This window comes from Pseudonaja textilis, chromosome 1 (genome assembly GCF_049901715.1).
Source record: "Pseudonaja textilis isolate UNSWEBS1 chromosome 1, rPseTex1.2, whole genome shotgun sequence".
Lineage (NCBI taxonomy): Eukaryota > Metazoa > Chordata > Lepidosauria > Squamata > Elapidae > Pseudonaja > Pseudonaja textilis.
In genome coordinates this window covers 318,026,931-318,041,022 of record NC_141990.1, presented here as the reverse complement: position 1 = coordinate 318,041,022, position 14,092 = coordinate 318,026,931, and the positions used below count along the sequence as shown (strand labels likewise).

The window sequence follows — 14,092 nt, the reverse complement described above, 5'->3', positions numbered from 1 at the left end:
CCGATATCGCAGGGGCTGCCCCAAAGAAGGGGGGGGAGGGTCAAGCTCTTCTCCAAAGCCCCTGAAGGCAGGACAAGAAGCAACGGGTGGAAATCGATCGAGGAAAAAAGCAACCTGGAATGAAGGAGGGATTTCCTGAAAGGGAAAACCATGAATCAGTGGAATGATTTGCCTCCAGAAGTTGTAGGTGCTCCAAGACTGGCAATTTTTAAGAAAAGTTTAGACAACCGTTTGTCTGAAACGGTATAAGGTCTCCTTACCTGAGCAAGTGGGTTGGACTAGAAGACCTCCAAGGTCCCTTCCAACTCTTGTTATTTTGTTATTCCGCCCGTCTCCAGTTCTATTCTGTTCTGTTCTATTCTTCATTCTTCTGTTCTATACTATTCTATACTATTTCTATTCTAATTCTATTCCATTCAATTCCCTTCCCTTTCCCTCCTCCTCTCTTCCCTTCCTTCCGCATTTTCTATTCTATTCTATTTTCTATTCTGCTCTATTCTATTCTATTCTATTTTCTATTCTATTCTGTTTTCTATTCTGCTCTATTCTATTCTATTCTATTCTATTTTCTATTCTATTGTATTTTCTATTCTGCTCTATTCTATTCTATTCCTATTCTATTCTATTGTGTTGTATTTTCTATTCTATTCTATTTTCTATTCTATTCTATTTTCTATTCTGCTCTATTCTATTCTATACTATTCCTATTCTATTTTCCATTCTATTCTATTCTATTCTATTTTCTATTCTGTTCTGTTCTATTTTCTATTCTGTTCTATTCTATTCTATACAATTCCTATTCTATTCTATATTCTATTCTATTCTATTCTATACAATTCCTATTCTATTCTATTCTATTCTATTCCACTCTATATTCTATTCTATTCTATTCTATTCTATTCTATTCTATTCTATTCTATTCTATTCTATTCTATTCTATTCCACTCTATATTCTATTCTATTCCACTCTATTCTATTCTATTCTATTCTATTCTATTCTAAAGCCAGCCGGGAAGGACACAAATTGTAGTCACATAATGTCTCATTTAACGACCACAGTGATTCACTTAATGACCCTGGGGGGAAGGGTTCTAAAACCATGGGTGAAGTCATGTGATGCCCCACAGAAAGAAGACACCACTTAAGAATGAATGCGTCGATCTTTACCAGGGGTCATAAGTTGAGGACTCCCTGTATCCTGCGGGAGGGTCCAAGGCCCAGAAGGCGTGTCTGGGGCTGTGCAGCTGAGAATTTCCCCTTCAGCTCCTTCCTGTTTTCCTCCTTTCCAGATCTAGACGAATGTGCCACCGAGGCTCACAGCTGCAACCTGAACGCCAACTGCCTTAACACGCCGGGCTCGTTTCGCTGCGCGTGTCAGGAGGGCTTCAGCGGCGACGGCTACTCCTGTTCTGGTGAGGGAGAAATGTTTAGGTCTGAGGGGTTGTGGGAGCTTTCCTGGCTCTGAGCCAGCCTGCTGCACCCACCTTTTCGTCTCCAGAAGGCGTTCTGACCCACGCCCTTTTCCAACAAATCAAACACAAATCAAAAAGGAACAGAAACCTTTTGCAAAATAATTAGCTGTGATAAACACAAGCCTTGTCAAACTGTGAGAGACTTGCCAAAAGATAACAGACAAGAAATAATTTGCAAAAAAAGAATCTTCAAATACAAACTCAGGATACTGGAATGTCCACGAGGCTGGAGTTTTCAAAATGTCTTTGCTTCCTGCAAAGTACGTTTGTTTCACAGCTGGCTCTTATCTTCTTGAAGGAGGGGCCAGTACTTTGCAGCCTTACTCCTGAGTCTCCCGTGCTGTTGTAACTGCTCTTTTCTCCGAGCAACCCTGCGCGCATACACGCTTCTGGCACAGGCTCCTCGGGAACCTCCTCATAGCTGCTGCCAGCCCCCACAATCTCCAAAGCTAGGAGTCCACTCCCTAATGGTCCTGGCTCCTCATCTGAGTCCTCGCTCTCCTCAGCCATCCGCACCTGCTGCCGGCTCACCACAACGGAAGGCCTATTTCTCCCTCTCCCCAAATCCTCCTCAGCCGATGTCACCAACTGGTAGTCCGTGAGAAAAATGTTTGGCGGTCCCTCAGGAAAATTATTTGCATTTGTTTATGTTGCACTCAATCGGGGGGGCAGGCCCTGGGCCAGATACGTGCTGTGAACATTTGTGTGGCTGCAGAGAGTCTCCCCCATCAGGGTCTTTTTGTGTGGGTTGGAGGGGGGCAGAAATTCCTACTTGGGGTCTACTTCATCCTCTTCGCTTTGGGTGAAGGCTGGACGGAGGCGAAGAGCCAGGGGACCTCGTTCCAGTGAGACTGCAGCATGGGCCGGAAATGGCTGAGCATCTCAGCCCACTGAGCATCCAGGCGCTGCTGGGACCTGGCCTTGCTCTCCCGCAGGTCTTCCCTCGGCTTGGAAAGCCCATGTTCCTAGTCCTCGGTGTGGTGCTTCTGCTGAGCCTCCTTCTCGGCCCAATGTGAACTGAGCCAACTCTTTCTCCTGGTGGCTGCTTAGCTCCAACCACTGCTTCCTGTTGGGGCCCTAAGGAGCCCGGGTGGGCAGGCGAGGAGTGGCTGGGAGGGGAGGGATGAGTAGAAGGCCGGCGAGGTGTCCCTCGATGTGAGTGACATCTAGTTGGTATGCCCACCCAGACATATGACACCCCCCCAGCCACGCCCACCTAGCCAGTCATTAGGCAGATCATATTCGTGGTCCGCGGGATTTAAAATTATGAATTTAGTGGTCCCTGAAGCCCCGAAAGGTTGGTGGCCCCTGCTCCTAAGCACTAAAAATGGTGGCTAATACAATTCGGTTATTCAACTTACACTAAAAAGTTTTTTTGGGGGGGGTGAGCCGTAAGGGTCTTGGAACACTAAAGGGGGAAGCGGGTTGCATTTTCATCCATCCGTAAGCTTAGTGAGCTTGGAAATGGCCGTGCCTCCATGGCAGCCATTTTGTGAGGGTGCCCCACGACGTGCCCTCAGCGTCCCAAAGGAATCTGCCTGACTGAGAAGATTGCAACCTTCTTATTGAATCACCCCAGCTAACAGGCATTTTCGTAGTGATCCACCAAGGATCTTGGCAGGGTATTATGGGTGTGGTTCAGTGGTGGTGTCAACTCATAAAATATTTCTATGGTCTTTTTAGAGTTGCCAACCCGAAAGGGAGGGGAGGAGCAGTGCAGCCGCTTGCAAACCAAAACTGCATTCCATAAATGTTTTCAAAGATAGTAACTAGATGACTGAAGTTTCTGCCGCACAAAATTCTAACTGGAGAGCCTGATTGATGACTCTGGGCTATGGATGTGTCCCATTGGAGGATATGAATTATGATACACCCAGAGGGGTGGGGGGAAAACCAGGGTCAAGGGTGGGCAGTGAATTATGTATCTCAGAGTCGGCTACACCCAGGCAGTGCCGGCACATTAACTCCCAATAAATCCTTTTTGAGTTTTTGAAGTTTGGCTCGAGACTCATGATTTAAATGGGGGTCACTGCCAGAGCCCTGTGGGATGCTGCCGGTTCACACTGGTTCTAGTGATTCGGTAGTGCCGACCAGCAGTTGGCCTTGCGCACCTGGCCCCGCCCTTTCCCGTCCTATATTTCCTTTGATTGTAGCTCAGCTGATAGGCGCGGCAGAGCGGATTGCCGTGCCTCAGCTGTTTTACTCACCAGCGCTGATGGTAAAGTTAGTGTCGGGCTCTGAGTTCGATACAGAGCCCGTCAGCTCCGAACACACCTTGCAGCAAGTTGGCAGGCAGTGGAGAATATCACCTTAGCTCTGCTGACGCCAGATCTGTATGGTTGCTTGTGTGCTAGCCGAAGGTTGAAGGTTGGCTTTTTTCATGTATTGAGGTGGTGCATATCGTTAGAGGGGGTTGGGGCACATATACGTGGTAATTAAGCATTGCATTAAGACATGGTGAAGGTGGCACCAGGTGGGGATCAGTTAGTGAGGGTTGGAATAGGTTAGGGATGTAGACGTGTTATAGGGCCATGATGGCGAACCTATGGCACATGTGCCACAGGTGGCACGCAGAGCCATTTGTGCCAACACGTGATCCGTAGGCAAACTTACCTCACTGCGCATACAGCTGATTTTCGGCCTCCCGGAGGCTTGAGGAAAGCCTTTGCAGGCCGAAAAATAGGCCCGTTTTATCACTTCCGGGAAATACCCGAAGTGATGAAACAGGCCACATTTTTCGGCCTGCAAAGCCTGCAGAAGCTTTCGTGCAGGGGGCATGGGGGGGTGGCCCCCACACACAGTGTCTTCTGGGTGCTGGCATGCGAGTGCTCGCGCACAAGCGCACACACAATTTTTGGCACAGGAGCCCCCAAAGATTAGCCAACACTGTTATAGGGTTAGTAGCATTTAGGGATAATGGGTTAGGTGTGGCCAGAATTAGAACTGCGTATAGGCCTGGGTGCGGTGGGGTGTGTCTCACGATAATGGCAGTAAAAGGACAAAGAGCAAGAAGTTTTAGGTATTTATGTTTTGTGTTTTGTACGTTTACGTTTGAATTAATAAAATTTTAAAAGAATGTCAGAAGAATGTTGGAAGAGAACAATGAAATTGTAAATAAGACAGATGGATATAAAAAATGTATACAATCTAAAGTAAAAGAGACATAATTTGAATAAATAGAAGGAAAGGGAGCAATAAAGAGAAGTTGGGATAAGATATGAAGTTGAACAGATAAGGTAAATATATATATTAAATTGTGTTCGTATGGAAATGTGATAATTTGGAATTATTCTGTCTTTAAATAAGATGTCTTATTGGTTTTTTTCAGAAAAAGATCTCTTATGTTATTATATCCTATGCTTTGTTTGTCTGCATATTGTTTTGTAAAATTAATAAAATTTGTTGTTGTTTTTTTAAAAAAAAGGACAGGGAGCAAACTCAAACCCAAGGCTAACCTTGCCCGGCATTTAGCCATTCTTGCCTGATTAGAGTATTTCTTGTTTGCTGATATATTGAATAAACCATCATTATCCTAAACTGGAGTTCGGATTCGGTTAAAGACAACTCTTCAATACTCAAGGACTGGCTGAGAATAAGTTTTCATGCTTAAAATTGCCCGTTTTAGAATGCTCCATGCGTTCCCCCCTCAGAACCGGTTGTGAAATATTTTGAATTCTACCACTGGTGTGGTTGTTGGCCGAGAGGAAGGCCTGACCATGTCATGTTTTCCCCTCCAGATGTGGACGAATGTGCCGACAACGTCAACCTCTGTGAGAACGGGCAGTGCCTGAATGCCCCCGGGGGCTACCGGTGTGAGTGCGAAATGGGATTCAACCCCACGGAAGACAGTAAGGCTTGCCAAGGTGAGCTCATTTGGGAACTGGAGGGTTGAAGGAATCGGGTATTCATGAAAAGAAAGGTGATGTCAGACCTGGACCCAACTTGGTCCTTTCGGAAAGAAACCCTCTCAACTCCGTTTGTAGCGAAAACATTATTTTCACTAAAAGCTACCCGGTTACACTAAAGCAAAGCCAGAACTAAGGATGTGCACGCGAAGCTCCCTAGTTAAATTTCTATGGAGATTCTCCGTCATTCACGTCGTGGTTGTCCCAAATTTGCTTTTTTTCCCCCTCAGGAGACAACTGGACATTTTGTTTTTTTTCCTTGAAGAGGTTTCGCTTCTCACCCAAGAAGTTTCTCCGGTTCTAGAGGACAGTCAGAGCTGAAGAAGCTTCTTAGATGAGAAGCAAAAAGTCTTCAAAGAAAAACAAGAAAGTCCATTGCCTCTTGGAAAAAGCATCTTTGGGATTCCCTAGTTAATGTTCCTTTTTCCATTCCACTCCTCCTGTTATCTCCCCGGGGTCCAGACATATTCAGAGAAGATGTTTGGGTAACTGTCCCTGCAAAGGTTGGATAGATGGAGAGGTGTTACAATCCATTCCCAGGTCAGTGGACGTGGGATGTCCCAGGATGGTATGAAGATCGCTTTTGGTTTCCCCTCAAGGATGACAGGCTAGGGGTGACATGAGAGCAGCCTTCCAATATCTCAGGGGCTGCCCCAAAAAAGAGGGAGTCAAGCTACTCTCCAAAGCACCTGAAGGCAGGACAAGAAGCAAACTAATCACGGAGAGAAACAACTTAGAACTAAGGAGAAATTTCCTGACAGTTAGAACAATTAATCAGTGGAACAACTTGCCTCCAGAAGTTGTGGGTGCCCCAACACTGAAAGTTTTAAAGAAGATATTGGATAACCATTTGTTTGAAGAGGTGTAGGGTTTCCTACCTAAGCAGGGGGTTGGACTAGAAGACCTCCAAGGTCCCTTCCAACTCCAGCTGCCTGCAATTTGGCAGTTCAGATCTCACCAGGTTCCAAGTTGACATCAGCCTTCCATCCTTCTGAGGTGGGTAAAACGAGGACCCAGGTTGTCGGGGGGGACCAAGAGGCTGACTCTGTAGACCACATAGAGAGGGCTGTGAAGCACTGTGAAGCAGTATATAAGTCTTAAGTGCTGTTGCTAACTCTGCCCGCTGCCGGGAGTTCGATCCTGACCAGCTCGAGGTTGACTTAGTCTTCCATCCTTTGGAGGTCAGTCAAATGAGGACCCAGATTGTTGGAAGCAACATGCTGACTCTGTAAACCGCTTAGAGAGGGGCTGTAAAGCACTGTAAAGTGGCATATAAGTGCTAAGTGGGAAGGAAGAATAGAATAGAATAGAATAGAATAGGATAGGATAGAATAGAATAGAATAGAATAGAATAGAATAGAATAGAATATGGAGTGGAGTGGAGTGGAGTGGAGTGGAGTGGAGTGGAGTGGAGTGGAGTGGAATGGAATAGAATAGAATAGAATAGAATAGAATTCTTTCTTGGCCGAGTGTGATTGGATACACAAGGAATTTGTCTTGGTGCAAATGCTGTCAGTGTACAAAAAAGAAAAAAATACATTCATCAAGAATCATAAAGTACAACACTTAATAATAGTCATAGGGTACAATAAGCAATCAAGGAAAGGAAGGAAGGAGAGATGGGAAGGCAGGCAGGCAGGCAGGAGGGAGGGAGGGAGGGTGGGAGGGAAGGAAGGAAGGAAAGACGGGAGGGAGGGAGGGAGGGAGGGAGGAAGGAAGGAAGGAAGGAAGGAAGGAAGGAAGGAAGGAAGTGGTGCGGTGGTCAGAATGCAGAATTGCAGACTAATTCTGCTCACTACCAACAGTTCAATCCTGACCAGCTCAAGGTTGACTCAGCCTCCCATCCTTTTGAGGTCAGTCAAATGAGGACGCAGATTGTTGGAGGCAACATGCTGACTCTGTAAACTGCTTAAAGAGGGCTAGGAAGCACTGGGAAGCGGTCTATAAGTCTAATAAATAGCCATATTTTCTTAGAAGCTTCGAGGCTACCAGCGCTAGTGCTATTCTGTTAAACTTCTCAAAAGTTTGAGCCAGAGCGTGGATGGGACTGGGAATCGGACCCGGGTCCAATAAAGCACCATTTGAACCCACAATGAATCAGGAACGGACAAGACGCTTGAATGCAACAAATGCTCATCTTGTTATGGGGATCCTTTGGCAGCTTTTTGAAGCAAGAATTCTGAGGTGAAAGCCACCAAAATCCGCTGTCTTTCCTTTCAGACATTGACGAATGCACCTTCCAGAATATCTGCGTCTTCGGCACCTGCCAGAATCTTCCTGGGATGTTCCGTTGTGCCTGTGACGATGGGTATGAGCTAGACAGGAGCGGTGGGAACTGCACAGGTGAGCAGGAAGGACCCATCCTCTCTACAGGTAGTCCTACCGCCATTTCTTTTGCCAACTTTCTGAAGTTGGAACGCCACCGAAAAACGTGAATCGGCGACCAGTCTTTGCATTCCTCTGCCCGTTCCTCGCTTGCAAACACAAACTAAGGAGATTGCCACCGCAACAGCGCCAGTGGTTCGGCAGCTCTTTCCGCCAAGGATGTGGCCCCATCAGCCATTCCAGACAGCGCTTAACTCCTTTCCCCGTCTCTCTCTCTCTCTCTCCGACAGATGTCAATGAGTGTGCCGATCCCGTGAATTGCATCAACGGCCTTTGCGTTAATACGCCAGGCAGCTACCTCTGCAACTGTCCTCAGGACTTCGAGCTGAACCCCACCGGAGTGGGGTGTGTCGGTAAGGAGGACCCCCCCACAGGGTGTGCACAGGCAGATCCACCATGCAGTGCTGTCCATGACATTATTGTATTCCATAAACTTATATGCCACCCATTGTTCTGACCTAGGTTTCCCAAAATCATGAAGCTGGCTCCTCATCCCGATAAAACGCTTTTTATTTAGGCTAAAGGGAATTCCTCTCCAGCAAAGTCCCGGCAAACGGTCTTTCATGAGATTTCACAACGACAGACCTTTATCAGGCTTGGAGAGTTGCCAGGCCAATATCTTCCAAATGCCACGCTGTAGCAGCAATTACTTGGCAAGAAGTCAGGAACAGATCTTCACACTAATTAAACGAACCAATTGTCTCCTGCAAACACCATTCCCCTTTCACTCCTCTTTATTCTTTATTCTTTATTCACTCCTCTTTATTTATGGGAGGGTCCATTCACTGCCCACCTGAGCCTTTACTCCCGAGTCATCCCTTGTTCCTTAACTGTTCCTTTTGTCTGGCAGCTCTGTGCATGCGCACACTGGGAACAGGCTCCAGCTGTTCTTCGGCCCCACTGATCTCCGATTCCGAAGGCAGCTGATAACTGTCAGACAGCCCTGGCCCCATCTCTGCCTCCAACGCAGAGCCCTCATCAGAGCCTTCCCCAGACTCCAGGACTGGCCCTTGTTCCACCCCAATCTCCTCACTGTCCAAGTCTGCCACAACACCCATCTCCCTGTGCAAAGCAACTTGCAGTGGCTTCCAATTCTTCCTCTTCTTGTGCCCTATCCGTCATCGGACATTGGTGATCGTGTCGGCGATCCTATTTTAATCAACAGCTGCACAAGAAAGAGCTGCTGAGTTTTGTCCAAACCAGACAAAAATTAGCTTTTGAAGCCATGATATTCTTCTTCTGCTTGGAGTTCGTTTGCCTTCAATCTTTCCCTGGAGGATGAAGTGAAGGGTGCTGTATTTTTCCAGGTGTCACATCCCGTTTCCGAAATATTCTAACTTTTCTCTTTTTAATGGTTTTGATGATTTCTCCTGGCTTTCCCAAGTGGTTTATCACCTCCTCGTTTCTGAACTGATCTCTCTACACGTCATCCTTAGTGAAGCGTGCAAACCAGCCTCTGCATTTCCTTCGTTGGATGAGGAGAGCACCTCTTTCTCCTCCTGTCCTGGCCACTTTTTACCGAGGCACGATTGAGTGCATTTTAACAAACTGCATCCCTCTTTGGTTTGGTGGCCGCAGCGCCTCAGATAGAAAGTTCCTACAGAGAGTGGTGAGGGCAGCGGAGAAGATCATACGAAGCTCGCTTCCTGTTATTCAGGATGCTCCTTATAAGCACTCTGGGCTTGGAGCTCAAAACATTGTTAGAGACCCCACCTCACGGTCTGTTTCTGTTGCTACTCTCTGGAAGGGCATTTTGAAGAATTTCTAGCAGGACTTACCAAATTCTTTAATGGCTTTGTTCCCTATGCCATCCCTCTGGTACATGGATACATCGGAACTAGACTGTCATGTTTCTCTGTGTCATATAATATATGTGGGTATTTTTGTATTGAGTGGCGTGATGGCCTAGAGATGGAGCTCTCCCCACACAATCAGGAGGCTGTTAGTTCAATCCCAGATAGAAGCAGATATTTCTCTCCCTGGGCACACTGAGAATATATCTGCCGGCCAAAACTCTGCATCGGCAACAGGAAAGGCATCCGGCCATTAAAACACCCTGCTAGCTCCATTCATTTGCTCAGACTCCACCCTGCAAGGGGTCATTAAATGAAGTTGATGATATACATAATTTTGTATTTATTTATTCCGTCATGTTTACGTGGGGTGACTCTTTGAGAGCTGCATTGCAACAAAACTTCATTTTAATGTATGTCAATTAGCATACATTCCAAGTGACAATAAAGTTATTCTACGAGTAAGTCATCATCTTCCTCCTCTTGCAGTTTTCCTTCACTTTCCTTCTGTCTCCCTCCCTCCCTCCTTCCCCAGACACCCGAGTGGGGAACTGTTTCCTGGACACGCAAGACCGCGGCGACGGCGGGATCTCATGCAGTGCTGAAATCGGCGTGGGCGTTACGCGGGCGTCCTGCTGCTGCTCCCTGGGCCGGGCTTGGGGAAACCCCTGCGAGCTGTGCCCGGCTGCCAACACCAGTGAGTAGAGCAGCCGCCGTGCCAGGGCTGAATCCCTGGAACGATTGGTTTGCGTGGCTGATTTCCTGCGGGATGTTTGCCCCTCAAATACTGGAAAGATTGCAAGGTGTGATCTTCTTCCTGAAGAAATTTCAAAGCAAAGTGCGATCGCATCCTTGACACCCTAGATTTGCTGACACCCCCCCTGAACTCTTCTCCACGGCCAGGGAACTTGTGGGCAAATCCGAAAAGGAGAATGGTTTAGTCCAGGGGTCCTCAGGGACCACCAAACTCATAATTTTAAATCCCGCGGACCACTAACATGAATTTTGACTAACGGCAGCTCGCTGACATTGGTGGGAAAGTCGGTCCCATGTTCCAGAGCTGTAATAATCACAGGACTGGCCCTTTGGTCATCCCAGAGCAGCTGCTCCTCCACCCGGGTGCACCGGCCTGCCGTGGACTGGAACAGCTGCTCCAGGATGGTCAAAGGGCCAGTCCTGTGACTCCTACAGCTCTAGAATATGGGACCGACTTTCCCACCAACGTCAGCAAGCCACCCCGGGGCGGATTTCCTTCCCGGCCATCGGTCTTATCTTCCAGTTCCAGCTTGCATGGCTTTACTCAGGGTAAGATTTGTGCTCTTGGCCACAGGGTGGGGGCCAGTGGGTGGGCGGGCCATGTGGGTGGCATAGCCTTGTGTTTCCGTGCAGCCTGGATTAATTGCTTTGGGGGGAGTGCTTTGGGGGGGGGGACATTTCTCTGCAGACCACCAAAATTTTCTCACGGCCCACCAGGGGTCCCCGGCCCACTGGTTGGCGACCACTGGTTTAGTTTATATCCCGCTTCACCAGCTGGTCTGATCTGCTTCATTGCTTAGCCTGGAGAGGAAGTTTGGAGGGCGGGGAAAATGACCTCAGACTCCAAAAGAATCAAAATTATCTTAATTTTAATGTGTTTTCCAGATCTCTTTTACTGGAAAGATGTTTCAAAAAAAAACCAACCCACAATATTTTTCAACTTTGGCCACTTTAAGAATGGTGGACTTCAACTCCCAGAATTCTGGGAGTTGTAGCCCACCCATCTTAAAGTGACCATCAAGATTGAAATAAAGATATCCCCAAAGTCTAAACTCCATCTGGAATTCACTTCTCACCAGTGGTGACAGGCTACCGGTTTGCACCAGTTCTACCTATCTGGTGGCGCCACCTGGCAGTTGGCCCCGCCCACCCGCTGCCGTTCTTTCCCATCCTATATTTCCTTTGTAGCTCAGCTGATAGGCGCGGCTGATCAGATTCCCGCCCCTCAGCTGTTTTACTCACCAGCGCTGACGGTAAAGTAAGTTTTCATGCTTAAAATTGCCCATTTTAGAACGCTGCACACGCACCCCCAGAACCCGTAGTAAAATATTTTGAATTCCACCACTGTTTCTCACCCTACAGCCGAATACAAGACCCTCTGTCCCGGTGGTGAAGGCTTCCGGCCCAACCCCATCACGGTCATTTTGGAAGGTAGGTCAGTGGGTCACTTGGACGGGGGGAGGGGGGATGCTGAAAGGATCTCTTGAGACCACCTGAACTTAGAGACCCTTTGAAATTCAGCACCAGAGAGCGTATTTTGATGCCAAAACCTTTGCGTATTAAAAAAAAAACCCATCCCGTGACTTAATGGCAGCCTTGGGAAAAATTCCCCAGCCTTAAAAGAACATCCCAAGAGCATTGTTTGTATCAGGATGATGGATTGTGGGAAGAGAGAAAGGGGGGGGGAGAGAAAGAGGAGAGAGACAGAAGGAGAGAAAGAGAGAGACAAAAAGACAGAGAGACAAAAAAGAAAGACAGAGAAAGACACAGAAGGAGAGAAAGAAGGAAAAAGACAGAGAGATACAGAGACAGAGAAAAAAAGACAAAGAGAAAAAGAGAAAAAAAGAGAGACAGAAGGAGAGAAAGAGAAAGAAAGAGAGAGAGAGAGAAAGAGAGAAAAAGAGAAGAGAGACAAAAAGAAAAAGACAGAGAAAGACAGACAGAAGGAGAGAAAGAAGGAAAAAGACAGAGAAAGCGAGACGGAGAAAAAAAAAGAGAGAAAGAGACAGAGAGACAAAAAGAGAAAAAGATTTGGCTGCAGAATAAAGCAAAATATTGAATTGGATTGATCGGCCGGGTCAATCCTTTAATCAGGAGTTGGCACGTTTTTGCATCTCCGCTGCCATTCAAACTAATTAGTCGGCGATTTACAATGTTACGGCCGTTGTGTGTGCAGGCTTGGAACACATTTGGAATTCTGGTGCCATTCTTCAAGCTACTCTCCAGAAAAAAAAAAGCTGAACGTTTTGCCAAGAAGGTTTCAGATAATGAGACTCCATGGCAGCCCCCAGGAACCCGTGGATATCATCTGGTCCACCAAAGGCGAACATTTTGGGCTCCTCTGCCCCCAGGAACCCATGGAGATCATCTATTCCACCAAAGGCGAACATTTTGGGCTCCTCTGCATGCCAGAAAGTCAGAACATGCCTCACTTGATTTTGCACGGCATGTCATTCCTCCACCTCACCCCTGTTCTGACCCAAGACTTGTTCAAATGAAACAAGCCCAAAGTACGTATAAAAGCAAGCCTTTTTAATGCAGCGCTGTGAATTCTGTGCATTCACAGCCAAGAGTCATTCAAAATTAATTGTCCCGGATGAGAGCGAGCCCTTTCAAGGTTGCGAAAGGTTGCCAAGAATCAAAGGCTAATTGCAGATAAATATCCCAAGCCAGAAGTTTCAAAAAAACAAACCGGAGTAAGCCGGGCTTCAACGAGGACTCTGAGTAGAAAGAACTTCTTTGCTTCCTGCAAAGAAGCCAAGCCCAAAGGCTGGCTTTTATCCCTTATGGGAGAGGCCATCATCTTGCAGCCTTACTCCCGAGTCACTTTCCTTCGAGCAGTCCTGGACGCACGTGCACTAGGCACAGGCTCCTCGGGGGCCTCTTCCTCACTGCTGCCACACTCCACAACCTCCGAAGGCAGCACCCCACCCCCTGATGGTCCTGGCCCCATCCCTGCATCACATGCAGGCCCCTCATCTGAGTCCTCACTCTCCGAGACCTCCGCCATCCGCACCTGCTGTTGATGAACGACAACAACCCCTGAACAAAAGAGAAATTTTATTCTTTATCTGTTTGTTTCATTTTTAAAATAACACAGTCCAATTATATGTATTGTTATGTCGGTCGAGGTCTGCCTGTCTTACATTAAGAAATCACATAATACAGAGAAATAATGTGATATAAAGAATTATGATGATACAATAATTACAAAAATGAAACATGCGTCCAAGGAAGTTCTCGACGCACGACCACCGCCAACCCCCAAATTTCCATGGCTAAGCAGGACGGTTGTTAAGTGAGTTTTGCCCCATTTTACGATCTTTCCTGCCACAGTTGTAAAGTGAATCGCTGCACTCCTTAAGTTAGTCACCCGGTCGTTAAGCGAATCTGGCTTCTCCCACGGACTTTGCTCGCCAGAAGATCGCAAAAGAGAATCATGGGACTCCGGGACGCTGCCACTGTCATAAATATGAGTCAGTTGTCAAGCTTCCAAATTTTGATCACGTGACTGCGCAGATGATGCAATGGTCCTTAAGTGTGAAAAACTATTATAAGTTGCTTTTTTCAGGGCCGTTGTAACTTTGAACAGTCACTTAATGAACTGTTGTATGTCTAGAACTACTTATAACAATAATGGCTAAAATTCAAATAAATAAAGTAACAATTACAACAACAACAACAACAATAATAATTATACCTAGGATGCTGGCAGCAACCTCTATCACCCATCAGAGCCAGTCAATGATATTTGTGATACATTTTTAAATGTTCAGTTGAC

At 46.8% G+C, this 14,092-nt stretch overlaps 1 protein-coding gene across 2 annotated transcripts in view; it reads left to right on the top strand.

The window, feature by feature from the left end:
* Positions 1-14,092, top strand: part of FBN3 (fibrillin 3) — a 160,482-nt gene that overhangs the window by 91,359 nt on the left and 55,031 nt on the right. For both annotated transcript variants that reach the window (XM_087922591.1, XM_087922592.1), the window contains exons 31-36: positions 1,290-1,412; positions 5,210-5,335; positions 7,598-7,720; positions 7,993-8,115; positions 10,091-10,252; positions 11,674-11,742. In XM_087922591.1, the coding sequence (XP_087778717.1) occupies positions 1,290-1,412; positions 5,210-5,335; positions 7,598-7,720; positions 7,993-8,115; positions 10,091-10,252; positions 11,674-11,742 (726 nt within the window). The remainder of the gene's footprint in view (positions 1-1,289; positions 1,413-5,209; positions 5,336-7,597; positions 7,721-7,992; positions 8,116-10,090; positions 10,253-11,673; positions 11,743-14,092) is intronic.